This window comes from Hirsutella rhossiliensis (assembly GCF_020360975.1).
Source record: "Hirsutella rhossiliensis strain HR02 chromosome Unknown scaffold00022, whole genome shotgun sequence".
Classification (NCBI taxonomy): domain Eukaryota; kingdom Fungi; phylum Ascomycota; class Sordariomycetes; order Hypocreales; family Ophiocordycipitaceae; genus Hirsutella; species Hirsutella rhossiliensis.
The window spans coordinates 1-26995 of record NW_025408688.1 but is presented as its reverse complement, the minus strand read 5'-3'; the positions used below and the strand labels follow the sequence as shown (position 1 = coordinate 26995).

The window sequence follows — 26995 nt, the reverse complement described above, 5'->3', positions numbered from 1 at the left end:
GGTGGTGAGTTCGCAAGGCGATGTCTTCCTGTAGCAGAAGACGCAGTGGGAGACCGGCAACGTCCTCTCATCCGTAAACGCTTGGTAGAAAGACTTGGAGGCCTCAACCTGAAGGGCAAGTGGAACTTCGTGGCACCAGGATCGCGTTGATGACGCAAGCTCCTTGACGCGGAAACAGGCGTCATAGTGATGTAGAGTGGACTCGACAGAGTCCCGCTGGAGTTGAACGGTTTCTCGCATCGGCCGGGGCCTTTTTGGGGGGCGCCTTGGCTGCGTGGGCGGTGGAGTGGGAAGTGCTTGCTCTTCTCTAGGTCGTTTTGGTGATGGAGTGGCTGGCGGCTGCGTGTGTGCGGCATATTGGTATTGAGCTTCACGGCGGCGGGTTTGGTCTTCGGCGCGCCGGCGATCCATATCGTGCAAGACACGGAGGATCTCGTCATGGGGAACTCTGACAGTCTGTGACCGGCGCTGATAGGACCGGCGCGATTCAAGATCCCTTAAGGTGCGGCGAACCTCTTCGGGTGAGACCGTGGCTGGTGTTCTCGCGGCATGGTGCAAGGATGGTTCCGAACGAGTGCATGGAAGAAGGAAAGAAACAGTCTATTACTGGCACCTGGGAGCAAGACGGCGACCACGACATGTGATCGAGAAACTCAGCAAAGGTTTCGAATGCTCATGGACGGGGTAGTCTGCCGAAGCTCAGAGGTGCTTGCGTGAAGGATAGATGGGCAGACGGAGACGTCGGGTTCATGGCTCCGCTATCGCAGGGGATGGCGGCGGTTACGAAGTGAGGGGCTTAGGGTTAGAAGCATCCCGCAAAACGGGAGGGCCAATCATGTGTTGTACGGTTCTTGGCGGAGTGGATGGCGTCCTTGCCCATACGACAAGGGCCCCATGACGTCGATTTCTGGGGTAGACCGTCTCCCAGCACAGGATCCGTATCCAAATGGACAATCGGGGCCGGGCTGGACCATGGTCGAATAGGGCTCCGGCCCGGGTAGCGGGGCCGGGCAGCGGGCCGGCGGGGCCGGAGCCGGAGCGGTCAACGCGGGCGGTGGAGGCGAGAACGGAAAAAGAGGGAGAGTTGTTGTGTGGCTCGGGAAAGGCATGAAGCCGAGTGGAAGGTGGCGGTGAAGGCTGGCGCAGCTCGCACGGGGCGCTAAGTGGCCCGAGCTTACGGAGGGGGCGGAAGAAGGATCCTTTCGTCTCTTCGTTCCTCAAGGCACAAGGCACGGGGCGCTAAGTGGCCCAAGCTGACGGAGGTGGCGGAAGAAGGATCCTTTCGTCTCTTCGTTCCTCAAGGCACCTCAGCAGGACAGGAGACCGGCCCCTTCCAGGGTCCGCCAATGCCTTGAGGAACGGACTAAAGCATTAGTTGGCCGGCGGCAAGTATCAACGCGCCCGGCAGTGCTAAGGACCCCGTTCCCGAACTTGGTCAGTATGCCTATCTTTCGCAACCCTAATTCTCGTACATTCGTCTCGTTTCTACGGCCAAGTTCTTAAGTCTCTGCATTCCATCAACTATGGCCTGATCCAGCCCATTGCCAATGAAATCATGCTGTCTCACGGGACCGAGAAGCTTGATGCCCCGAAGCGTAGTGCACCTGGACAGTTGCACATAGAGGCTCGTAAAATTGCATTTGGAGGGTTCCCCATTGGTCACACGATTTCCACGTAGCTCCAAAAGTACTTCGACGAACGTTTTACCCTGGGCCTTGTAATCGGTAAGAACAAACGCTGGTGCCACGGGTAATCCACGTCGTGTGCATCTTGCTGACAAGAATTTGAAGTGAGAGTTAGTCGAATCGAGCGTATGTGACATGGGTCGGATGAGCACGGTCCCCAACGGCAGGGACGGTATCGCCAACGTTTTCGTCTCTTGAGACTGCAGAAGAATGCCTAGCGGTGGCCCGAAGTGGATTGTCACGTCATCTGCCAAGTAGTATCCTGGGTGATTGGGATCGAGTATAACGTCCACGGCAGTAAACTCGGCTCCGTTGACAACTTTCAAGCCAGTATAGATGTTCTTGTTCACAACCACCGGCATACCTTGGGCGTAGAAAAAGACACCAGGGACTTTGCAGACAGAGTCATCACCTTGTCCAATGGTTTGTGCTATGATGTTTGGAGAAAGCGTGCCGTTGCGCCAGGTGTGAGTCGAGATAAAGATACGGATATGTTGCTTGTTGAAGCGCGCCCAGCCTACGACAGCTTCCATGTTGAGGGCCCAGCGGGTGCGGTTCAGCGGCGTTATAGCACGCAAACCATTGTCGAAGGTGATTTGGGAGCGTCCTACAATGTTGGCGTTGAGCAAGTCGAGGTCTTGCCGTGTCTGCCGCCCGTCACGAACTCGATCCAGGAGTGCGCCGAGTTGGGGATCGTCGCGTGCCCGGACCTGGTCTTCGAGGAGCACAACGGTTTTGAACAGATGCCACAATCTACAGCCGCTATGGTGAGAGACGGTCGCTTGTCGCAGAGGTGCCTGGGTTCCGTCCGGCGGTCTATTGATCAGGAGGCTTGTTTCCCGCACAGGGGCGAACTGGTAGAAGTCTCCCATCAGCAGAACTACAGGCATCCCACCAAATGGCTCGTCCGGACAGTCACGGAGTGCCTGGAGATGACGACTGACGTTGTGCAGAGTGGCCCCCCCAAGCATACTGACCTCGTCAATCACGAGTACCAGCTTCTGTTTCCAGATCCATTTCTTCGCCTCCGAGAAAGGGGAGGCGGTTTGTTTGGATCGCGATGGGAATCTAACCCACAGGCCGAGTGGATCGTCGTGCCGCCAATCTGGGCCGCCGAACTGCCCGATGTGCCGGTTATCTGCAGAAGATGTGGCTGGTTTCTCGCCGCGAACACGTCCTTCAGGGCATCGATGATCCTCGACTTTCCCGTGCCACCCGGCCCGCCGGTATACTGGAGATGTTGGCCAGCTGAGTCCGGATTAGCCGTATACCTGTCTAGAAATGCGCAAACGAGTTGAAGGGCCATGGTCTGTAGATAGTTCAGTGTGAAGGTGGCTGCGGTGGTGTGCCCCATCTCCGCGAAGCTAGTCGCCGGAGTGACGTCAACGAGCATTCGAGGGCCTTGTTCATTGAGGTCACTGCCTGTGAGCGCAGCGGCGGTGTCCATATCGCCGTAGCGAGCTAGGGTATCGTCGATGTCGGCGCCATTCGTGGATAGTACGGTGCCCTGAGAACCACCCTCGATGTCGTCCAGCATTCGAAGATGCAACAGGTCTTGGGCCTTGGCTGCTGCTTGGACATCATCTCGAGATAATATTGGGAATTGGCACAAGGTGTCGCCTTGGTCGTGGGGTATATTGAGGTACAGATCCTCCTGACGTTGGACAAAAGGTTGTCCTCCAGCGAGGTTCCCCTTACGCACGTCGCGTATTAGATCCAAGAGGACGAGGGAGTCCTTTGTGGCGTCAGTATTTTGCACGGAATTCCGCAAAATCTGGAGTAGAGCTGTGTAAGCCTGATGTTGAGCCATCGCTGGAGGCTCATCCTCGTAGTGGCCGTCGTCCAGTGGGTACTCAACGTCAATTGTGTCGTCACCTCCGATCGACTGGCCCAGAGCTTCGTGTCTTTACGCGCGTCTCCGGCAGACTTTCTCAAAAGACAAATGTTGGAGACATGGAAACGGAGGCGGGGACAAAGCCCGGCCCGATGCCTCGTCCATATGTCGGTTATATCGCCTTGGCTTTCAGAAACGAAGTTTTCCCAAGGGACGAATAACGCCAAATGTAGGACCGAATTTCTGCACAGGCTGTCAGACGGGGCCAAAATGTTGCTGGGGGGTTAGAGCGTACCGCTTAATATACACTGGGTGATCGTCCTCATGGTCGTCGCTGATGTATCCTTGGAAGATCGGGACGGCGTACTGGTCTGGCCGTCGAAGCTTTTGCATCCAGCCGTCACAGTCGGAATCCTGCCCATCGAGAAAAATGTGAGAGTCGTCTTCACTCCGACTTTTTCGACGCATCAAATGAATCATTGACATATAGTCGTACAGGCATAGGTCTCGTAGAACATGGCCCCGGTACGCGTACGCGTCCAGGTATAAAAGGGTTCGCCCTCCTTGCCTCAGACGGATTGTCTCCGGGGGCTGTTCAGCGTCCGTCAGCTCGCCGGCCTGATGGCGGAGATGTGCCCATAGCCGAAAGATTGCCCAATAGAGCGCCGTCAGGTTCAGGAAAGACCAATGCGGCACGTTGGTAAAGTCGGTGTCATATCCAAGGAGATGGTAACAGACCTCTACGGCCGAGAGTTGTCGCTCGGAGAAGATCCGATTTGCCGTTCTCATCAGGAATTGACGGCTTTCATTCAATACTGCCTGCTGCCTGTCGTCGGGCAGGGTGGGATCTGGTGCGCGAGACGTCGGACGACCGGCTTCGCGAAGTTGGCGGGCAACCTCGGCGGCAAGAGCAATGCGTTTCCACATCGGCGTATCCAGTTTGGTGGCGTAGTTCGTGATGTAGTACACCATGGCCAGGCCCTTGGTTTTGGTCAAGATCATCGAGACGTCATGGTTATGACGAAGGCCGACCGCCAATGACTTGTTATACCGATTGACGAGTGGATGGTTGCGCCGGATCTGAAGCAAGCCGTCCTCTGTGAACCCTGTCTCGTCGACGATCTTCCACGGTGCTTTGAAGCGGCAGGCCGTCCGTCTCTGTGGATCTGCACCCTGTTCAACGATCTTTCAGAGAATACTTGAGGCAGGTGTACGTGTGGGAGTGCACTTGGCAACAGTACGCGATGAAGTTGGATTCGTCTTCGAAGGCCGCAGTGAGAGCCGAGGTGCTGGTCATGACCTCCTCCACGGGATGGATGGGCTTCCTCTGTTGTCGCAGGGTTTTCCAGCATCTTCATCTAAACACTCGTGAAAGACAGAGTCTACGTACCGGGTCACTTGGGCACGGTATCCTTCTTCCGCAGGATTGGCCATATCGTCTACCAGGTTCGGTAACCGCATGTTGCCGTCCAGCCAGAGGAGTCCATGTAAGTGGAGGCTGCCTCGCTCGTTCGTTTCCACCGTGGCGTAGTAGTGGCTAATCTTTCCAAAGATCGATTCCTGGCCCGTGTTCACGTACTTGTCAAAGAATAAGGATATTTCTCGGTGGAAGAAGATGGCCGAGCTAACCGGATCCATGGTGCTGAGGGCGATTCTGTCGTACCTTTCACGGAGATCGGCTAAAAGCTCCATTGCAGAGTCATAATCGTGCAGCCTATGAATGGCAAGTTTCATCTTTATCGGATTATTAATGTCGTTGGGACTGATGGTAATCCAAACTGCAGGCATACCGGCCCAAATGTTAACAGCTTGTATCTTCCTCCGCATAAGCAAACGGGATTCGTTCGAGAGCGGCTGTGCGTGGCCAAAATCGACAGCTCGCGAAGCAAGACCGATATGTCAGGGTCCGACGTGGTCCTTGCCTCCCGCATCTCCGCCTCGGCTCTCTTCAGTCGGTCCTCGTTCAAGTTCGCATACGCTTGCTCGAGCCTGTGGAAGGAATCTTTAGCGACACGAACCATGCTGATGCGGCGGTTGGAGGAGCGAAGGAGGTGTTGAATACTAAGAAACAAAAGACAGGATGGGTGGCAAATCGGCCTCCGTGCCGTTGCAATACGTATCTGGCCCAGTAATTAAGCGAGTGATTCGGACGACGGTCGGCAACAACGCTTTGTCGGCTGTGACTCGAGTCGCCCTTTGATTTCGGGCCACCCTTCCCACGGAAAAGCTTCGGAAATGTTCGAGGAAGAAATCTTCGTGCAAGTTGTCTGCAAAATCCGCACCACGCTCTACTCGGACAAACGGCTGGTCTCCCGCAGTTTGGACCTGCATAACGCACGGCACAGAGTTGCCATGTCGATCCGGATTGGCGTTGACGATGTCGGCCAGAAACGACAGTTTATCGGTCTCGGCGAAGGCAGCCGGTCCATTGAGAGGAAACATGCCGGAAGCAGACATCTCACAGACGGCGTCAACTTCCAGGCCGATGGCAGCCGAGTCGGGGACAAGAGTCGCCGGCTCACCAGGGATGGTTGAGTCTGCTCGGGGGACAGAGTACGATCTAAATCGCAGGATTCAGCCGCAAAAGTGGGGTTGATCGAGTTCACCAGTTCATCGATGCTTCTGAAGCTGTTTTCCTCCAAGCCTCGATCAGTGTCCGGGACTATGTGGTCCGTTTGTGTCTTCTCAACGGTCGACGGTTCCTCCCTTCGCATGCGGTCCATGATGACGGTCGGAACAGTGGAGCCGTCGGCATACTGCCAGCCATCTATCTCTGCTTGGTTAATTGCGATATCCTCGTAGAGCGGGTTGTTCCTTTGCAGCCATGCCAGGGCAGCTGCCACTCGAGATTTGCGCACTTGAAGCAGGTGTCTGACGTCTGCGGAGCCAGGCTTGCCCGGACCGCTCCAAGAGACGTGGATGTTCTCAATGGCCTGCAGTAAGGGATGAGGAAGAACCGTGGCCACAAGATCATCCACTTTGTTCGGGAAGACGACGATGTGTCCTTTCACGTGCTTGCGGTAGCTGATTCCCGAACGGGTCTTGTTGTCGACCGTGAACTTGGTGATATAGCCAAAAGGTGCATGCAGGGCAATGAGTCTCTCTTCAACGGGGGAGAGGTCATCAAGCTCTTCGGGGTACCGATGTTCGCAACCGATGGCCATGTTGTTGACCGAGCAGGCTTTGGGCAGCCGTCCACTGTCGAAGCCGGCGCGACACTCGCGGCACACGTCAACTCTGGCGCCCTCGTGTGACGGAAGGCACGCGCCACACTCTTGGACAGTCTTGGTCGCCTGCAGCATGGAGGGCGACAAGCGATCCCTCCACTGTATGGTGGCGAGTTCGCAAGGCGGTGTCTTCCTATAGCAGAAGACGCAGTGGGAAACCGGCAACGTCCGTTCCTCGGTAAACGCTTGGTAGAAAGATTTAGCAGCCTCTACCTGGAGGGCAACCGGAACTTCGTTGCACCAGGATCTTGTCGATGATGCCTGCTCCTTGACGCGGAAAGTGGCGTTGTAGTGATGCAGTATGGATTCGACAGAGTCTCGTTGAAGTTGAACGGTTTCTCGCATCGGCCGGGGTCTTTGGGGAGCGCCTTGGCTGCGTCGGCGGCGGAGTGAGAGGCGCTTGCTCTTGTCTAGGTCGTTTCGGTGATGGAGTGGCGGGCGGCGGCGTCTGTGCAGCAAATCGGGATTGAGCTTCACGGCGGCGGGTTCGGTCTTCGGCGCGCTGGCGGTCCATATCTCGCAAGACACGGAGGATCTCATCGTGGGGACTCTGGCAAGCGGTGAAGGGCGTTGTAAGGACCGGCGCCGATAGGACGCCTGCGATTCAAGATCCTCAAGGTGCGGTGAACCTCTTCGGGTGCGACAGTGGCTGGGTGTTCTCGCGGCATGGTGCTGCGAACGAGAGCTGGGACGAAGTGGGAGGGAATGATCTGCTATGGCGCCCAGCAAGAATCCGGCGTTGGAAGATCAGAGGGCTCACGGAGTGCGTAGGTCAGGTCAAGACCCTTGGTCCCGCTGGTTGGTAGAAGAATGGCGGTCACGAAGTGAGGGCGAGCCGCCGACCGGCCGGAGCATGGCCGGAGCGGTCAGGCGGCCCGGGAGAGGGCCGGAGCGGGCAGCAGGAAGCAGTGGCTCTGTTTGGCCGGAAGTAGGTGGCAGTGAAGAGTGGCTGGGGAGCGCACGGGGCACCATGCGGTCCGTGTTTACGGAAGGGGGAAGGAAGAGCCTTTCGTTCCTCAAGGCCATGGCCGGAGCGGTCAGGCGGCCCGGGAGAGGGGCGGAGCGGGCAGCAGGAAGCAGTGGCTCTGTTTGGCCGGAAGTAGGTGGCAGTGAAGAGTGGCTGGGAGCGCACGGGGCACCATGCGGTCCGTGTTTACGGAAGGGCGGAAGGAAGAGCCTTTCGTTCCTCAAGGCCATGGCCGGAGCGGTCAGGCGGCCCGGGGAGGGGCCGGAGCGGGCAGCAGGAAGCAGTGGCTCTGTTTGGCCGGAAGTAGGTGGCAGTGAAGAGTGGCTGGGGAGCGCACGGGGCACCATGCGGTCCGTGTTTACGGAAGGGGCGGAAGGAAGAGCCTTTCGTTCCTCAAGGCACAGGTGGCGGTGAAGAGTGGCTGGTGGGCACGGAGCGGCATGCGGTCCGTGCGTAAGGGGTAGAGGATGTGGAGGTGTGGCGAAGGGCGCGGAAGAAGGATCCTTTCGTCTCTTCGTTCCTCAAGGCACAGGAGACCGGCCCCTTTCAGGATCCGCCAATGCCTTGAGGAACGGGACTGAATTTGGTTCCACACTGGCAGGTCTGCTGAGACGATGAGGCTTGCTCCCGGTAGTGTGGCTGCTTGGACGCCATTTTACCCCGCCACAACAAGGTGGGTTGAGGGCGGGCGGGGTAAGAACGCGGAGGGAACTTGGGGCCATCATCTCGAAGGGCAAAGGAGTCTGAACTGTTCGCGAATCATGCAGTAAAGTGTAACAGTTTGTTAAGAATCGACTCAATGCCTCCGATTGATTACTCAAAGTGGGACAACATCGACACCGATTCGGAGCCAGAGGCATCGCCCCAGCAAGCGCCAGCAGCAAAACCCACCCCGCCGCCCACGCATGCCTCGCCGCCGATGGGTACATCAGGTTTGAGGGAAACGCACAGCAAGTCGGGGCATGTCGAAGCTGTCATTGTCCGATGTGAGGCCGAGAAACGCAAGTTTCCTTTGGTCTGCCACTACAATCCCTGCGAATCATGTCGTGTTTTCGCAGTCGGTGCCGTCCGTCCCAGGGCTCATCGAGGTCCCGCTGGTCCTGGATCGGACGGGGACTCAGTCCGTCAACGAGGCAGACCTCGACAACCAGATTGCTACGTACCTCAATATTGATGCCAACTCCGGGTTTGCACCTCCAGACTGGCAGTCACAAGTTGGCACCGTCGTGGTCGCGCGCAAGGACAGGAAGCCATTTTATCCGCAGCATCTCGAAGGAGTGTGGATGTTCTGCGACCATATCCTGGACCTGTTCGGGGAAGGAGACGGGCCGCCGAGGTGGCTTTACAGCCGCCAGGCGTTCGAGGAATGGTGGGTAAATTATTGTGAGGAGCAAAGCGCTTACGTCCAGGGAAGGGAGGGCGAGATCGGACGACTGGCGTGCGGTCCGGTCACCTTATGAAGTGTAGGACGTCTACGTGCCGCGTTACGACGTGCGAAAGGTCAAACTATAAGGATGGTTAGTATACTAGCACTACTTTTCGAAACCTTGGTCCTTGTATAACCGTCTCGTTTCCGCGGCCAAGTTCTTGAGTCTCTGCATTCCATCAAGAATGGCCTGATCGAGCCCATTGCCAATGAAGTCATGGTGTCTCACGGGATTAAGAAGCTTGATGCCCGAAGCGAGGTGCACCTGGATAGTTGCACATAGAGGCTCGTAAAATCGCACTTGGAGGGTTCACCATTGGTCACACGATTTCCACGCAGCTCCAACAGTACTTCGACGAATGTTTTACCCTGGGCTTTGTAATCAGTGAGAACGAACGCTGGTACAGCGGGCAGTCCACGTCGCGTGCATCTTGCGGATAAGAACTTGAAGTGAGAGTTAGTCGAATCAAGTGTATGCGACATGGGCCGGATAAGTACTGTCCCCACCGGGAGGGACGGTATCGCCAAGGTCTTCGTCTCCTCGGACTGCAGAAGAATGCCGAGCGGCGGCCCGAAGTGGATGGTCACGTCATCTGCCAAGCAGTATCCCGGGTGATTGGGATCGATTATCACGTCCACGGCAGTAAAGTCAGCCCCATTCACCACCTTCAGGCCAGTGTAGATGTTCTTGTTCACAACCACGGGCATGCCCTGGGCGTAGAAGAAGACGCCGGGGACTTTGCAGGCAGAGTCGTCGCCTTGTCCGATGGTTCGCGCTATGAGGTTTGGAGACAGCGTGCCGTTGCGCCAGGTGTGAGTCGAGACAAAGATACGGATGTGCCGCTTGTTGAAGCGCCCAGCCCACAACAGCTTCCATGTTGAGGGCCCACCGGGTGCGGTTCAGCGGCGTTATAGCGCGCAAACCATCGTGGAAGGTGATTTGCGAGCGTCCTACAATGTTGGCATTGAGCAAGCTCAGATCTTCATGGGTCTGGCGCCCGTTACGAACTCGATCCAGGAGTGCACGGAGCTGGGGATCGTTGCGTGCGCGGACTTGGTCTTCGAGGAGCACCACGGTTTTGAACAGATGCCACAATCTGCAGCCGCTGTGGTGAGATATGGTCGCTTGTCGGGGGTCTCTGTTCGGTCCGGCGGTCTGATGATCAGTAGGCTTGTCTCCCACGGGGCGAACTGGTAGAAGTCTCCCATCAGTAGAACGACGGGCATGCCGCCAAACGGTTCGTCCGGACAGTCACGGAGTGCCTGCAGGTAATGACTGACGTTGTGCAGAGTGGCTCCTCCCAGCATACTGACCTCGTCAATGACGAGCACCAGCTTCTGTTTCCAGATCCACTTCTTCGCCTCCGAGAAGGGGGGAGGCGGTTTGTTTGGATCGCGATGGGAATCTAACCCACAGGCCGAGTGGATGGTCGTGCCGCCAATCTGGGCCGCCGAACTGCCCGACGTGCCGGTTATCTGCAGAAGATGCGGCTGGTTCCTCGCCGCGAACACGTCCTTCAGGGCATCGATAATCCTCGACTTTCCCGTGCCACCCGGCCCGCCGGTGTATTGAAGATGCTGACCCGCTGAGTCCGGATTGGCAGTATACTTGTCCAGAAACAGGCAAACGAGTTGAAGGGCCATGGTCTGTAGATAGTTCAGTGTAAAGCTGGCCGCGGCGGTGTGTCCCATCTCCGCGAAGCTAGTTGCCGGACTGACGTCGACAAGCATCCGAGGGCCTCGTTCATTGAGGTCGCTGCCCGGGAGCGCAGCAGGGGACTCCGTATCGCCGTAGCGAGCTAGCGTATCGTCGATGTCGGCGCCATCCGCGGAAAGCATGGTCCCCTGGGAACCACCCTCAATGTCGTCAGCATCCGAAGATGCAATAGTTGTTGGGCCTTGGCCGCTGCCTGGACATCGTCTCGAGATATGGGGAGTTGACACAAGGCGTCACCTTGATCATGGGGCATATTCCGGTACAGATCCTCTTGACGTTGGACAAAAGGTTGCTCTTCTCCAGCCGGGTTCTCTTCGCACAGATCGTGTATTAAACCTCCAAGGACGGGTGAGTCTTTTGTGGCGTCCGTGTCCTGCACGGCATTTCGCAAAATCTGGAGTAGAGCTCTGTAGGCCTGACGATGAGCCATCGCTGGAGGCTCTTCTTCGTATCGGCCATCGTCAAGCGGGTACTCAACGTCAATTGTGTCGTCGCCCTCCGACCGACTGGCCCAGAGCTTCGCGTCCTTACGCGCGTCTTCGGCAGACTTTCTCAAAAGACAAATGTTAGAGACGTAGAAACGGAGGCGGGGACAAAGGCCCGCTCGATGCGTCGTCCATATGTCGGTTATATCACCTAGGCTCTCAGAAGTGAAGTTTTCCCAAGGGACGAATAACGCCAAATGTAGGACAGAGTTTCTACACAGAGTGTCAGACGGAGCCAAAACGGTGCCGGGGGTTAGAGCGTACCGCTTAATATAGACTGGGTGATCGTCCTCGTGGTCGTCGCTGATGTATCCTTGGAAGATCGGGACGGCGTACTGGTCGGGCCGTCGAAGCTTTTGCATCCAGCCTTCACAGTCTGAATCCTGGCCATCGAGAAAATGTGAGTCATCTTCACTCCGACCATTTCGACGCACCAAGTGAATCATTGACATGTAGTCATACAGGCATAAGTCTTGTAGAACATGACCGCGGTAGGCGTACGCCTCCAGGCATAATAGGGTTCGCCCTCCTTGCCTCAGAGGATTGTCTCTGGGGCTGTTCGGCGTCCGTGAGCTCGCCGGCCTGATGGCGGAGATGCGCCCATAGCCGAAAGATTGTCCAGTATAGGGCCGTCAAGTTCAAGAAGGACCAATGCGGCACGTTGGTAAAGTCGGTGTCATATCCAAGGAGGTGGTAACAAACCTCGACAGCCGAGAGTTGTCGCTCGGAGAAGATGCGATTTGCCGTTCTCATCAGGAATTGACGGCTTTCGTTCAATACCGCCTGGTGCCTCTCGTCGGGCAGGGCGGGACCTGGCGCGCGAGACGTCGGACGACCGGCCTCGCGAAGTTGGCGGGCAACCTCGGTGGCGAGCAATGCGCTTCCACATCGGCGTATCCAGCTTGGTGGCGTAGTTCGTGATGTAGTACACCATGGCCAGGCCCTTGGTCTTGGTCAAGATCATCGAGACGTCGTGGTTGTGGCGAAGGCCGACCGCCAACGACTTGTTATACCGGTTGACGAGTGGATGGTTGCGCCGAATCTGAAGCAAGCCATCCTCTGTGAATCCTGTCTGCTCGACGATCTTCCACGGTGCCTTGAAGCGGCAGGCTGTCCGTCTCTGTTGATCTGCCCCGGTCGATGACCCCTTCAAAGAATACTTAAGGCAGGTGTATGTGTGGGAGTGCACCTGGCAACAGTATGCGATAAAATTGATTCGTCTTCAAAAGCCGCAGTGAGAGCCGAGGTGCTGGTCATGACCTCCTCCACGGGATCGATGGGCTTCCTCTCCTGTCGCACGGCTTTTCCGGCATCTTCATCTAGACACTCATGAAAGACGGAGTCTATATATCGAATCACCTGGGCGCGATATGCTTCTTCCGCGGGATTGGCCATGTCGTCTATCAAGTTCGGTAAGCGCATGTTGCCGTCCAGCCAGAGGAGTCCATGCAAGTGGAGGCTGCCTCGCTCATTCGTTTCCACCGTCGCGTAGTAGTGGCTGATCTTCCCGAAGATCGATTCCCGGCCTGTATTCACATACTTTTCAAAGAATAGGGATATTTCTCGGTGGAAGAAGATGGCCGAGCTGACCGGATCCATGGTGCTCAGGGCGATCCTGTCGTACTTTTCACGGAGATCGGCCAAAAGCTCCTTCGCAGACTCGTAATCGTGGAGCCTATGAATGGCAAGCTTCATCTTTACCGGGTTATTAATGTCGTTGGGACTGATGGTAATCCAGATTGCAGGCATACCGGCGCGGATGTCTAGAGCTTGTATCTTCCTCCGCATAAGTAAACGGGATTCGTTCGAGAGCGGCTGTGCATGGCCAAAGATCGACAGCTCGCGAAGCAAGAGCGATATGTCGGGGTCCGACGTAGTCCTCGTCTCCCGCATCTCCACTTCGGCCCTCTTCAGTCGGTCCTCGGTCAAGTTTGCATAGGCCTGCTCAAGTCTGTGGAAGGAATCTTTAGCGACACGGACCATGCTGATGCGGCGGTTGGTGGAGCGAAGGAGGGTGTTGAATACTAAGAAACAAAACACAGGATGGGTGGCGAATCGGCCTCCATGCCGTTGCAATACGTATCTGGTCCAGTATTGAAGAGAGTGATTCGGACGACGGTCGGCAGCGTCGCTTTGTCGGCTACGACTCGAGTCGCCCTTCGATTTCGGGCCGCCCTTCCCACGGAAAAGCTTGGGAAATGTTCGGGAAGAAATCTTCGTGCAGGTTGTCTGCAAAGTCCGCACCACGTTCTACTCGGACAAACGGCTGATCTCCCGTAGTTTGGACCTGCATAACGCATGGTATAGAGCGGCCACGTGGATCCGGATTGGCGTTGGCCATGCCCGCCACAAACGACAGCTTATCGGTATCCGCAAAGGCAGCCGGTCCATCAAGAGGAACATGGCGGATGCAGACGTCTCACATATGGTTTCAACTTCCTGGCCGATGGCAGCCGAGTCGGGGACAAGAGTCGCCAGCTCACCAGGAGAGGGTCGAGTCTGCTCAGTCGATAGAGTACAGTCCAAGTCGCGAGACTCGTCGACGAAGGTGCCATCGATCGAGCTCACAAGTTCATCGATGCTTCTGAAACTGTTTTCCTCCAAGCCTCGATCAGTGTCCGGGACTATGTGGTCAGTTTGAGTCCTCTCAACGGTCGACGGTTCCTCTCTGCATGCGGTCCATGATGACGGTCGGAACAGTGGAGCCGTCGGCATACCGCCAGCCATCCATCTCTGCCTGGTCGATTGCGATATTCTCGTAAAGTGGGTTGTTCCTTTGCAGCCATGCCAGGGCGGCCGCCACTCGAGATTTGCGCACCTGAAGCAGGTGTCTGACGTCTGCGGAGCCAGGCTTAGCCGAACCGCTCCAAGAGACGTGGATATTCTCAATGGTCTGCAGCAAGGGATGGGGAAGAACGGTGGTAACAAGATCGTCCACCTTGTTCGGAAAGACGACGATATGTCCTTTCACGTGCTTGCGGTAGCTGATTCCGGAACGGGTCTTGTTGTCGACCGTGAACTTGGTGATATAGCCAAAGGGCGCATGCAGGGCAATGAGTCTCTCCTCAACGGGAGAGAGGTCATCAAGCTCGCCAGGGTACCGATGTTCGCAACCGATGGCCATATTGTTGACCGAGCAGGCTTTGGGCAGCCGTCCACCGTCGAAGCTGGCGCGACACTCGCGGCATACGTCAACTCCGCGCGCTCGTGCGGCGGAAGGCAAGCGCCACACTTCTGGATGGTCCTGGTCGCCTGCAGCAGGAGGGCGACAATCGACCCTCCACTGCATGGTTGAGAGCTCGCAAGGTGGGGTCTTTCTATAGCAGAAGACGCAGTGAGAAATGGGCAACGTCCTCTCGTCCGTAAACGCCTGGTAGAACGATCTAGGAGCTGCTACCTGAAGGGCACGTGGAACTTCGTTGCACCAGGATCTTGTTGACGATGCCTGCTCTTTAGAGCGGAAACGGGCGTCATGGTGATGTAGCGCAGACTCGACAGAGTCTCGCTGGAGTTGAACGGTTTCTTGCGTAGGCCCGGGCCTCGTGGGAAGCGCCCGTCCGTGTGGGCGATGAAGGGCGAAGCGGTTGTTCCGCCCTGGATCGACTCGGTGATGGAGAGGCCGGCGTCTGCGTGTGTCTTTTGGAGGAGCGCGTTGGCTGCGTGGGGGGTGGAGTGGGAGGTGTCTCCTCTTCTCTGTGTCGTTTCGGCGATGGAGCGGCCGGCGGCTGCGCGTGTCTTTGGAGGAGCGCCTTAGCCGCGTGGGAGGTGGAGTGGAGGGTGATAGCCCTCTCTGGTCGTCTCGGTGATGCAGTCGCTGGCAGCTGCGTTTGTCTTCTAGGGAGTGTTTTGGCTGCGTTGGAGGTGGAGTGGAGGGCGCTTGCTCTTCTCGGGGTCGTCTCGGGGATGGGTTGTTCGGCTGTTGCGTGTGTGCGGTATATTGGAATTGAGCTTCACGGCGGCGGGATCGTTCTTCGGCGCGCTGGCGGTCCATATCGTGCAAGACGCGGAGGATCTCGTCGTGGGGAACCCTGATAAGCGGTGAAGGTCGTTGATAGGAACGGCGCTGCTGGGATCTCTGCGATTCAAGATCACCCAAAGTGCGGCGAACCTCCTCGGGCGAGACCGTGACGGGGTGTTCTCGTGGCATGGTGCACGGTGATGGCTGTGAACAATCGGTACGAGAAAGGAGAGTTGGCCCCGGAGAGTGGGACCGGGGCGGGAGCAGGACGGGAACGGGCAGCAGGAACAGGAAGGTTGGTGGGAAAAAGAACAGGTGGCGGTGAAGAGTGGCTGGTGGGCACGGGCGGCATGCGGTCCGTGCGTAGGGGTAGAGGATGTGGAGGTGTGGCGAAGGACGCGGAAGGAAGAACCTTTCGTTCCTCAAGGCAAAGGCAAAGGAAGAACCTTTCGTTCCTCAAGGAAGAACCTTTCGTTCCTCAAGGCATATCCTCCTCTTCTCGACGATTTGAGGGCATCGTGACCCGCTGTGAAGTCCACTGTGTAGCTGGCTGCGTGGCCTGATAACAGTGGATCGTGCCCTGCGTCTCGCCAGCAAGCTCGTCATCAGAGTCATCAGCAGCAGCGGCGCGCTGATACGCCCGTGGCATCTCTGTGCCCGGCTCGTACGAGTCGCCGTGTGTATGAAGGTATTCCAACGCCTGCCTCGTCATATTAGCGCCGCTGGCAGTGGTGTTGACAGCGACAGCCTTGCCCCTGCGTGTGTTGCGTGTAGAATTTGTGCCCGTCAGCGCTGCCGGCGCTGTTGACGGCGGCGGCCTTGTGGCCTCAGCTCGCTCGATGCCCTCAACGACCTCAAATTCCGACTGGTCGCGACGTGTGCTTTTTTGAAGGTTCAACGAGCCCTGTGGCCGGCCTTTGCCGCGTATAGGGAGCGGATCTTGTGGGGCGTCGTCAGGGCTCATGCCCTGAGGCTTTTCGCGATGCCAGAACACGTCAACTTCATTCATTTCGAACGGAACGGCGGCGACAGCAGCAGTATTTTTGAGCCGTTTGAAGATATCGTGACGGCACGGCAAACCAAGGCTGCTCTTAAAGCTACAATAAAAGTAGGTATCACAGCAGCCCAGCGGCGGATTTGCCCGATCATTAGTAGCCACGTCAAGCGGCACAGCGCGATATTCAACCCTATTTTCTGAAGGGCCCAGGCAGAGAGGTTCGGTCGGATTTTTGCGAAGACCGGCGAGTGACGTTGATACCTTATATATCGCAATTTGCTGCAAATTGAGTATTTCGTCTGACTGGGAACGCCAAAAGGCCCGAAGACGCTGGAAAACAGAGGTCAAGTCGCCCATCGAGGACCATAGGAACCGCTTCATCGTAGAATGCATGCCCTCTATAATAGAGGTTGTTGTATGCCCGAGGTGCCGGTGCCGGTCAACGAAGCACATCACGAACTTCTCCTTCCAGGGGTCGAGCCACGTATTGATAGCGTAATCCACGGCGGCCTGCGGATGGCCGGCTGCTTCGAACGCAGGGACCAGTGTGTTATAGATAGCCTCATTAGGGGCGTTAACGATGCCTGCCCACTCTTTGAGGAAGGCTGTGAACGTAGGGGCTCGGATTGCGCGATCTCCTTCCTTTGTTGCAGCAGGGAAGTGCTTTTTGCACTTGGTAAGAACGTTTTCGTTGATATGCCAGCGGCAGAGCAGGTGAACTACGTGGTGTAATTCTGGGAAAGCAACAACTGCATTCATTAGGGCAAGCTCACGATCTGTGACCATGATCCGCGGCGCCGGAATGCCCTCTTCGGCTGCCAATTGGAGTAGGCATTGCAGAGCCCAGCGGTATTGTGATTCGGCCTCCCCGTTGAGGAAGTGGAGTGTAATATCGCGGGCACAGGAGGGTGGTTGTGGTCTGTACAGGACGGCGATGGCTTCGGAAACCAGGCGCCCTCGCTGCTCCTCTTAATAATAAGGCGGAAGCCGCAGTCGCATTTGTATGTGGCCTGGTTCGCCCGGCGTTTTGATCTATGGGCGCTGGGGTCAGTAGAATCGCGATGCCCGCCAGCCCGCGAGCAGGTCATGTAGGCGTCGTTATCCCTCCCCGATCGTACAATCAGGGCGTGGCCTTGTGCCTTGGCGACTGTATGACAGGCATCTTGGGCGGCCTTCTTTGAATCGAATTCGCGGTGGTACGGATAATCCATTGCGGCGGCGGCGGTAAGTAGTAGGGGTGGAGATATCGCGAAAGCTTCACTTCTAATGCCTTGAGGAACGAAAGGCTCTTCCTTCCGCCCCTTCCGTAAACACGGACCGCATGGTGCCCGTGCGCTCCCAGCCACTCTTCACTGCCACCTACTTCCGGCCAAACAGAGCCACTGCTTCCTGCTGCCCGCTCCGGCCCCTCTCCCCGGGCCGCCTGACTCCGGCCATGCTCCGGCCGGTCGGCGGCTCGCCCCTCACTTCGTGACCGCCATTCTTCTACCAACCAGCGGGACCAAGGGTCTTGACCCTGACCTACGCACTCCGTGAGCCCTCTGATCTTCCAACGCCGGATTCTTGCTGGGCGCCATAGCAGATCATTCCCCCCGCTTCGTCCCAGCTCTCGTTCGCAGCACCATGCCGCGAGAACACCCAGCCACTGTCGCACCCGAAGAGGTTCACCGCACCTTGAGGGATCTTGAATCGCAGGCGTCCTATCGGCGCCGGTCCTTACAACGCCCTTCACCGCTTGCCAGAGTCCCCCACGATGAGATCCTCCGTGTCTTGCGAGATATGGACCGCCAGCGCGCCGAAGACCGAACCCGCCGCCGTGAAGCTCAATCCCGATTTGCTGCACAGACGCCGCCGCCCGCCACTCCATCACCGAAACGACCTGACAAGAGCAAGCGCCTCTCACTCCGCCGCCGACGCAGCCAAGGCGCTTCAAAAGACCCCGGCCGATGCGAGAAACCGTTCAACTTCAACGAGACTCTGTCGAATCCATACTGCATCACTACAACGCCACTTTCCGCGTCAAGGAGCAGGCATCATCGACAAGATCCTGGTGCAACGAAGTTCCGGTTGCCCTCCAGGTAGAGGCTGCTAAATCTTTCTACCAAGCGTTTACCGAGGAACGGACGTTGCCGGTTTCCCACTGCGTCTTCTGCTATAGGAAGACACCGCCTTGCGAACTCGCCACCATACAGTGGAGGGATCGCTTGTCGCCCTCCATGCTGCAGGCGACCAAGACTGTCCAAGAGTGTGGCGCGTGCCTTCCGTCACACGAGGGCGCCAGAGTTGACGTGTGCCGCGAGTGTCGCGCCGGCTTCGACAGTGGACGGCTGCCCAAAGCCTGCTCGGTCAACAACATGGCCATCGGTTGCGAACATCGGTACCCCGAAGAGCTTGATGACCTCTCCCCCGTTGAAGAGAGACTCATTGCCCTGCATGCACCTTTTGGCTATATCACCAAGTTCACGGTCGACAACAAGACCCGTTCGGGAATCAGCTACCGCAAGCACGTGAAAGGACACATCGTCGTCTTCCCGAACAAAGTGGATGATCTTGTGGCCACGGTTCTTCCTCATCCCTTACTGCAGGCCATTGAGAACATCCACGTCTCTTGGAGCGGTCCGGGCAAGCCTGGCTCCGCAGACGTCAGACACCTGCTTCAAGTGCGCAAATCTCGAGTGGCAGCTGCCTGGCACGGCTGCAAAGGAACAACCCGCTCTACGAGGATATCGCAATTAACCAAGCAGAGATAGATGGCTGGCAGTATGCCGACGGCTCCACTGTTCCGACCGTCATCATGGACCGCATGCGAAGGAACCGTCGACCGTTGAGAAGACACAAACGGACCACATAGTCCCGGACACTGATCGAGGCTTGGAGAAAACAGCTTCAGAAGCATCGATGAACTGGTGAACTCGATCAACCCCACTTTGCGGCTGAATCCTGCGATTTAGATCGTACTCTGTCCCCGAGCAGACTCAACCATCCCTGGTGAGCCGGCGACTCTTGTCCCCGACTCGGCTGCCATCGGCCTGGAAGTTGACGCCGTCTGTGAGATGTCTGCTTCCGGCATGTTTCCTCTCAATGGACCGGCTGCCTTCGCCGAGACCGATAAACTGTCGTTTCTGGCCGACATCGTCAACGCCAATCCGGATCGACATGGCAACTCTGTGCCGTGCGTTATGCAGGTCCAAACTGCGGGAGACCAGCCGTTTGTCCGAGTAGAGCGTGGTGCGGATTTTGCAGACAACTTGCACGAAGATTTCTTCCCTCGAACATTTCCGAAGCTTTTTCCGTGGGGAAGGGGTGGCCCGAAATCAAAGGGCGACTCGAGTCACAGCCGACAAAGCGTTGTTGCCGACCGTCGTCCGAATCACTCGCTTAATTACTGGGCCAGATACGTATTGCAACGGCACGGAGGCCGATTTGCCACCCATCCTGTCTTTTGTTTCTTAGTATTCAACACCCTCCTTCGCTCCTCCAACCGCCGCATCAGCATGGTTCGTGTCGCTAAGATTCCTTCCACAGGCTCGAGCAAGCGTATGCGAACTTGAACGAGGACCGACTGAAGAGAGCCGAGGCGGAGATGCGGGAGGCAAGGACCACGTCGGACCCTGACATATCGGTCTTGCTTCGCGAGCTGTCGATTTTGGCGCACAGCCGCTCTCGAACGAATCCCGTTTGCTTATGCGGAGGAAGATACAAGCTGTTAACATTTGGGCCGGTATGCCTGCAGTTTGGATTACCATCAGTCCCAACGACATTAATAATCCGATAAAGATGAAACTTGCCATTCATAGGCTGCACGATTATGACTCTGCAATGGAGCTTTTAGCCGATCTCCGTGAAAGGTACGACAGAATCGCCCTCAGCACCATGGATCCGGTTAGCTCGGCCATCTTCTTCCACCGAGAAATATCCTTATTCTTTGACAAGTACGTGAACACGGGCCAGGAATCGATCTTTGGAAAGATTAGCCACTACTACGCCACGGTGGAAACGAACGAGCGAGGCAGCCTCCACTTACATGGACTCCTCTGGCTGGACGGCAACATGCGGTTACCGAACCTGGTAGACGATATGGCCAATCCTGCGGAAGAAGGATACCGTGCCCAAGTGACCCGGTACGTAGACTCTGTCTTTCACGAGTGTTTAGATGAAGATGCTGGAAAAACCCTGCGACAACAGAGAAGCCCATCCATCCCGTGGAGGAGGTCATGACCAGCACCTCGGCTCTCACTGCGGCCTTCGAAGACGAATCCAACTTCATCGCGTACTGTTGCCAAGTGCACTCCCACACGTACACCTGCCTCAAGTATTCTCTGAAGGATCGTTGAACAGGGTGCAGATCCACAGAGACGGACGGCCTGCCGCTTCAAAGCACCGTGGAAGATCGTCGACGAGACAGGGTTCACAGAGGACGGCTTGCTTCAGATCCGGCGCAACCATCCACTCGTCAATCGGTATAACAAGTCATTGGCGGTCGGCCTTCGTCATAACCATGACGTCTCGATGATTTTGACACAAACCCAGGGCCTGGCCATGGTGTACTACATCACGAACTACGCCACCAAACTGGATACGCCGATGTGGAAACGCATTGCTCTTGCCGCCGAGGTTGCCCGCCAACTTCGCGAAGCCGGTCGTCCGACGTCTCGCGCACCAGATCCCACCCTGCCCGACGACAGGCAGCAGGCGGTATTGAATGAAAGCCGTCAATTCCTGATGAGAACGGCAAATCGGATCTTCTCCGAGCGACAACTCTCGGCCGTAGAGGTCTGTTACCATCTCCTTGGATATGACACCGACTTTACCAACGTGCCGCATTGGTCTTTCCTGAACCTGACGGCGCTCTATTGGGCAATCTTTCGGCTATGGGCACATCTCCGCCATCAGGCCGGCGAGCTGACGGACGCTGAACAGCCCCGGAGACAATCCGTCTGAGGCAAGGAGGGCGAACCCTTTATACCTGGACGCGTACGCGTACCGGGCCATGTTCTACGAGACCTATGCCTGTACGACTATATGTCAATGATTCATTTGATGCGTCGAAAAGTCGGGTGAAGACGACTCTCACATTTTCTCGATGGGCAGGATTCCGACTGTGACGGCTGGATGCAAAAGCTTCGACGGCCAGACCAGTACGCCGTCCCGATCTTCCAAGGATACATCAGCGACGACCATGAGGACGATCACCCAGTGTATATTAAGCGGTACGCTCTAACCCCAGCAACATTTTGGCCCGTCTGACAGCCTGTGCAGAAATTCGGTCCTACATTTGGCGTTATTCGTCCCTTGGGAAAACTTCGTTTCTGAAAGCCAAGGCGATATAACCGACATATGGACGAGGCATCGGGCCGGGCTTTGTCCCCGCCTCCGTTTCCATGTCTCCAACATTTGTCTTTTGAGAAAGTCTGCCGAAGACGCGCGTAAAGACACGAAGCTCTGGGCCAGTCGATCGGAGGTGACGACACAATTGACGTTGAGTACCCACTGGACGACGGCCACTACGAGGATGAGCCTCCAGCGATGGCTCAACATCAGGCTTACAGCTCTACTCCAGATTTTGCGGAATTCCGTGCAAAATACTGACGCCACAAGGACTCCTCGTCCTCTTGGATCTAATACGCGACGTGCGTAAGGGGAACCTCGCTGGAGGACAACCTTTTGTCCAACGTCAGGAGGATCTGTACCTCAATACCACGACCAAGGCGACACCTTGTGCCAATTCCCAATATTATCTCGAGATGATGTCCAAGCAGCAGCCAAGGCCCAAGACCTGTTGCATCTTCGAATGCTGGACGACATCGAGGGTGGTTCTCAGGGCACCGTACTATCCACGAATGGCGCCGACATCGACGATACCCTAGCTCGCTACGGCGATATGGACACCGCCGCTGCGCTCACAGGCAGTGACCTCAATGAACAAGGCCCTCGAATGCTCGTTGACGTCACTCCGGCGACTAGCTTCGGAGATGGGGCACACCACCGCAGCCACCTTCACACTGAACTATCTACAGACCATGGCCCTTCAACTCGTTTGCGCATTTCTGACAGGTATACGGCTAATCCGGACTCAGCTGGCCAACATCTCCAGTATACCGGCGGGCCGGGTGGCACGGGAAAGTCGAGGATCATCGATGCCCTGAAGGACGTGTTCGCGGCGAAACCAGCCACATCTTCTGCAGATAACCGGCATCGGGCAGTTCGGCGGCCCAGATTGGCGGCACGACGATCCACTCGGCCTGTGGGTTAGATTCCCATCGCGATCCAAACAAACCGCCTCCCCCTTTCTCGGAGGCGAAGAAATGGATCTGAAACAGAAGCTGGTACTCGTGATTGACGAGGTCAGTATGCTTGGGGGCCACTCTGCACAACGTCAGTCGTCATCTCCAGGCACTCCGTGACTGTCCGGACGAGCCATTTGGTGGGATGCCTGTAGTTCTGCTGATGGGAGACTTCTACCAGTTCGCCTGTGCGGGAAACAAGCCTCCTGATCAATAGACCGCCGGACGGAACCCAGGCACCTCTGCGACAAGCGACCGTCTCTCACCATAGCGGCTGTAGATTGTGGCATCTGTTCAAAACCGTTGTGCTCCTCGAAGACCAGGTCCGGGCACGCGACGATCCCCAACTCCTGGATCGAGTTCGTGACGGGCGGCAGACACAGCAAGACCTCGACTTGCTCAACGCCAACATTGTAGGACGCTCCCAAATCACCTTCGACAATGGTTTGCGTGCTATAACGCCGCTGAACCGCACCGCTGGGCCCTCAACATGGAAGCTGTCGTAGGCTGGGCGCGCTTCAACAAGCAACATATCCGTATCTTTATCTCGACTCACACCTGGCGCAACGGCACGCTTTCTCCAAACATCATAGCACAAACCATTGGACAAGGTGATGACTCTGTCTGCAAAGTCCCTGGTGTCTTTTCTACGCCCAAGGTATGCCGGTGGTTGTGAACAAGAACATCTATACTGGCTTGAAAGTTGTCAACGGAGCCGAGTTTACTGCCGTGGACGTTATACTCGATCCCAATCACCCAGGATACTACTTGGCAGATGACGTGACCATCCACTTCGGGCCACCGCTCGGCATTCTTCTGCAGTCCGAGGAGACGAAAACGTTGGCGATACCGTCCCTGCCGTTGGGGACCGTGCTCATCCGACCCATGTCACATACGCTCGATTCGACTAACTCTCACTTCAAATTCTTGTCAGCAAGATGCACGACGTGGATTACCCGTGGCACCAGCGTTTGTTCTTACCGATTACAAGGCCCAGGGTAAAACGTTCGTCGAAGTACTTTGGAGCTACGTGGAAATCGTGTGACCAATGGGAACCCTCCAAATGCAATTTTACGAGCCTCTATGTGCAACTGTCCAGGTGCACTACGCTTCGGGGCATCAAGCTTCTCGGTCCCGTGAGACAGCATGATTTCATTGGCAATGGGCTGGATCAGGCCATAGTTGATGGAATGCAGAGACTTAAGAACTTGGCCGTAGAAACGAGACGAATGTACGAGAATTGGGGTTGCGAAAGATAGGCATACTGACCAAGTTCGGGAACGGGGTCCTTTAGCACTGCCGGGCGCGTTGATATGCCGCCGGCCAACTAATGCTTTAGTCCGTTCCTCAAGGCATTGGCGGACCCTGGAAGGGCCGGTCTCCTGTCCTGCTGAGGTGCCTTGAGGAACGAAGAGACGAAAGGATCCTTCTTCCGCCACCTCCGTCAGCTTGGGCCACTTAGCGCCCCGTGCCTTGTGCCTTGAGGAACGAAGAGACGAAGGATCCTTCTTCCGCCCCTCCGTAGCTCGGGCCACTTAGCGCCCCGTGCGAGCTGCGCCAGCCTTCACCGCCACCTTCCACTCGGCTTCATGCCTTTCCCGAGCCACACAACAACTCTCCTCTTTTCCGTTCTCGCCTCCACCGCCCGCGTTGACCGCTCCGGCTCCGGCCCCGCCAGCCCGCTGCCAGCCCCGCTACCCGGGCGGGCCCTACTTCGACCATGGTCAGCCCGGCCCCCGATTGTCCATTTGGATACGGATCCTGTGCTGGAGACGGTCTACCCCAGAAATCGACGTCATGGGGCCCTTGTCGTATGGGCAAGGACGCCATCCACTCCGCCAAGAACCGTACAACACATGATTGGCCCTCCCGTTTTGCGGGATGCTTCTAACCCTAAGCCCCTCTTCGTAACCGCCGCCATCCCCTGCGATAGCGGAGCCATGAACCGACGTCTCCGTCTGCCCATCTATCCTTCACGCAAGCACCTCTGAGCTTCGGCGAACTACCCCGTCCATGAGCATTCGAAACCTTTGCTGAGTTTCTCGATCACATGTCGTGGTCGCCGTCTTGCTCCCAGGTGCCAGTAATAGACTGTTTCTTTCCTTCTTCCATGCACTCGTTCGGAACCATCCCCTTGCACCATGCCGCGAGAACACAGCCACGGTCTCACCGAAGAGGTTCGCCGCACCTTAAGGGATCTTGAATCGCGCCGGTCCTATCAGCGCCGGTCACAGACTGTCAGAGTTCCCCATGACGAGATCCTCCGTGTCTTGCACGATATGGATCGCCGGCGCGCCGAAGACCAAACCCGCCGCCGTGAAGCTCAATACCAATATGCCGCACACGCAGCCGCCAGCCACTCCATCACCAAAACGACCTAGAGAAGAGCAAGCACTTCCACTCCACCGCCCACGCAGCCAAGGCGCCCCAAAGGCCCCGGCCGATGCGGCCGTTCAACTCAGCGGGACTCTGTCGAGTCCACTCTACATCACTATGACGCCTGTTTCCGCGTCAAGAGCTTGCGTCATCAACGCGATCCTGGTGCCACGAAGTTCCACTTGCCCTTCAGGTTGAGGCCTCCAAGTCTTTCTACCAAGCGTTTACGGATGAGAGGACGTTGCCGGTCTCCCACTGCGTCTTCTGCAGGAAGACATCGCCTTGCGAACTCACCACCATGCAGTGGAGGGTCGTCTGTCACCCTTGCTGCTACAGACGGCCATGGCTCTCCAGAGTGTGATGCGTGCCTTCCGTCGCACGAGGGCGCCGGGTTGACGTGTGCCGCGAGTGTCGCGCCAGCTTCGACAGTGGGCGGCTGCCTAAGGCCTGCTCGGTCAACAACATGGCCATCGGTTGTGAGCACCGGTACCCCGAAGCTTGATGACCTCTCTCCGTCGAAGAGAGACTCATTGCCCTGCACCTTTTGGCTATATCACTAAGTTCACCGTCGACAACAAGACCCGTTCGGGAATCAGTTACCGCAAGCACGTGAAAGGACATATTGTCGTCTTTCCGAACAAAGTGGACGATCTCGTGGCCACGGTTCTTCCTCCTCCCTGCTGCAGGCCATCGAGAACATTCACGTCTCTTGGAGCGGTTCGGCTAAGCCTGGCTCCGCAGACGTCAGAAACCTGCTTCAGGTGCGCAAATCTCAGTGGCAGCTGCGGCGTGGCAAAGGAACAACCCGCTTTATGAGGGTATCGCAATCAACCAAGCGAGATGGACGGCTGGCAGTATGCCGACGGCTCCACTGTTCCGACCGTCATCATGGACCGCATGCGAAGAGGAACCGTCGACTGTTGAGAAGACACAAACGGACCACATAGTCCCGGACACCGATCGAGGCTTGCAGGAAAACAGCTTTAGAAGCATCGATGAACTGGTGAACTCGATCGATCCTACTTTCATCGCCGAATCTTGCGATTTGAACTGTACTCTGTCGACCGAGCAGACTCAACCCTCTCCTGGTGAGCCGGTGACTCTTGTCCCGACTCGGCTGCCATCAGCCAGGAAGTGGACACTGTCTGTGACGTCTACATCCGGCATGTTTCCTCTCGATGGTCGGCTGCCTTCGCCGAGTCCGATAAACTGTCGTTTCTGGCCGACATCGTCAACGCCAATCCGGATCGACATGGCAACTCTGTGCTGTGCGTTATGCGGGTCCAAACTACAGGAGACCAGCCGTTTGTCCGAGTAGAGCGTGGTGCGGATTTTGCAGACAACCTGCAGTTTCTTCCCTCGAACATTTCCGAAGCTTTTCCGTGGGAAGGGCGGCCCGAAATCGAGTGCGACTCGAGTCACAGAGACAAGGCGGCCCTGCCGACCGTCGTCCGAATCACTCAGCAATTACTGGGCAAAATACGTATTGCAACGGCATGGGGGCCGGTTCCCCCCCCATCCTTTTTTTTTTTTCTTAGTATTCACCCCCCCCCCCCCCCCCCCCAACCGCCGCATCAGCATGGTTCGTGTCGCTAAAGATTCCTTCAACAGGTTTGAGCAGGCCTATGCGAACTTGACCGAGGACCGACTGAAGAGGCCGAGGCGGAATCTGGAGACAAGGACTACGTCGGACCCCGACATATCGCTCTTGCTCCGCGAGCTGTCATTTTATCATGCACAGCCGCTCTCAACGAATCCCGTCTGTTATGCGGAGGAAGATCCGCTCTGGACATTTGGGCGGTATGCCTGCAATCTGGATTACCATCAGTCCCAACGACATAAATAATCCGGTAGATGAAGCTTGCCGTTCTTGGCTCCATGATTATGAGTCTGCAAAGGAGCTTTTGTGATCTCCGTGGTGACAGAATCTGCCCTCAGCACCATGGATCCGGTCGGCTCGGCCGTCTTCTTCACCGAAATATCTCTATTCTTTGACAAATACGTGAACACAGGCCAGGAATCGATCTTCGGGAAGATCA

The 26995-nt window shown here is 56.7% G+C and overlaps 3 protein-coding genes across 3 annotated transcripts; 1 reads left to right on the top strand and 2 right to left on the bottom strand.

Annotated features, from left to right (window-relative positions):
- Window positions 1-1796: 1796 nt before the first annotated feature.
- On the bottom strand, window positions 1797-7286 carry HRG_11658 (VrtJ; the record flags this gene model as incomplete). Its single annotated transcript, XM_044870128.1, has 9 exons — window positions 1797-1885; window positions 2050-2438; window positions 2759-3589; window positions 3742-3762; window positions 3815-4652; window positions 4884-5253; window positions 5310-5508; window positions 5858-5976; window positions 6042-7286. 9 exons carry the CDS (start codon window positions 7284-7286, stop codon window positions 1797-1799), a joined length of 4101 nt encoding a protein of 1366 aa, XP_044714623.1.
- Window positions 7287-10114: 2828 nt separating this feature from the next.
- HRG_11657 (PIF1-like helicase domain-containing protein) lies at window positions 10115-13324 on the bottom strand (the record flags this gene model as incomplete). Its single annotated transcript, XM_044870127.1, has 6 exons — window positions 10115-11045; window positions 11177-11554; window positions 11606-11724; window positions 11843-12153; window positions 12203-12451; window positions 12667-13324. The coding sequence occupies 6 exons, from the start codon at window positions 13322-13324 to the stop codon at window positions 10115-10117; spliced, it is 2646 nt and encodes an 881-aa protein (XP_044714622.1).
- A 6791-nt stretch (window positions 13325-20115) lies between these two features.
- Window positions 20116-21237, top strand: HRG_11656 (PIF1 protein; the record flags this gene model as incomplete). The annotated part of the gene is made up of 2 exons (XM_044870126.1): window positions 20116-20443; window positions 20675-21237. The coding sequence occupies 2 exons, from the start codon at window positions 20116-20118 to the stop codon at window positions 21235-21237; spliced, it is 891 nt and encodes a 296-aa protein (XP_044714621.1).
- Between the last annotated feature and the right edge of the window lie 5758 nt (window positions 21238-26995).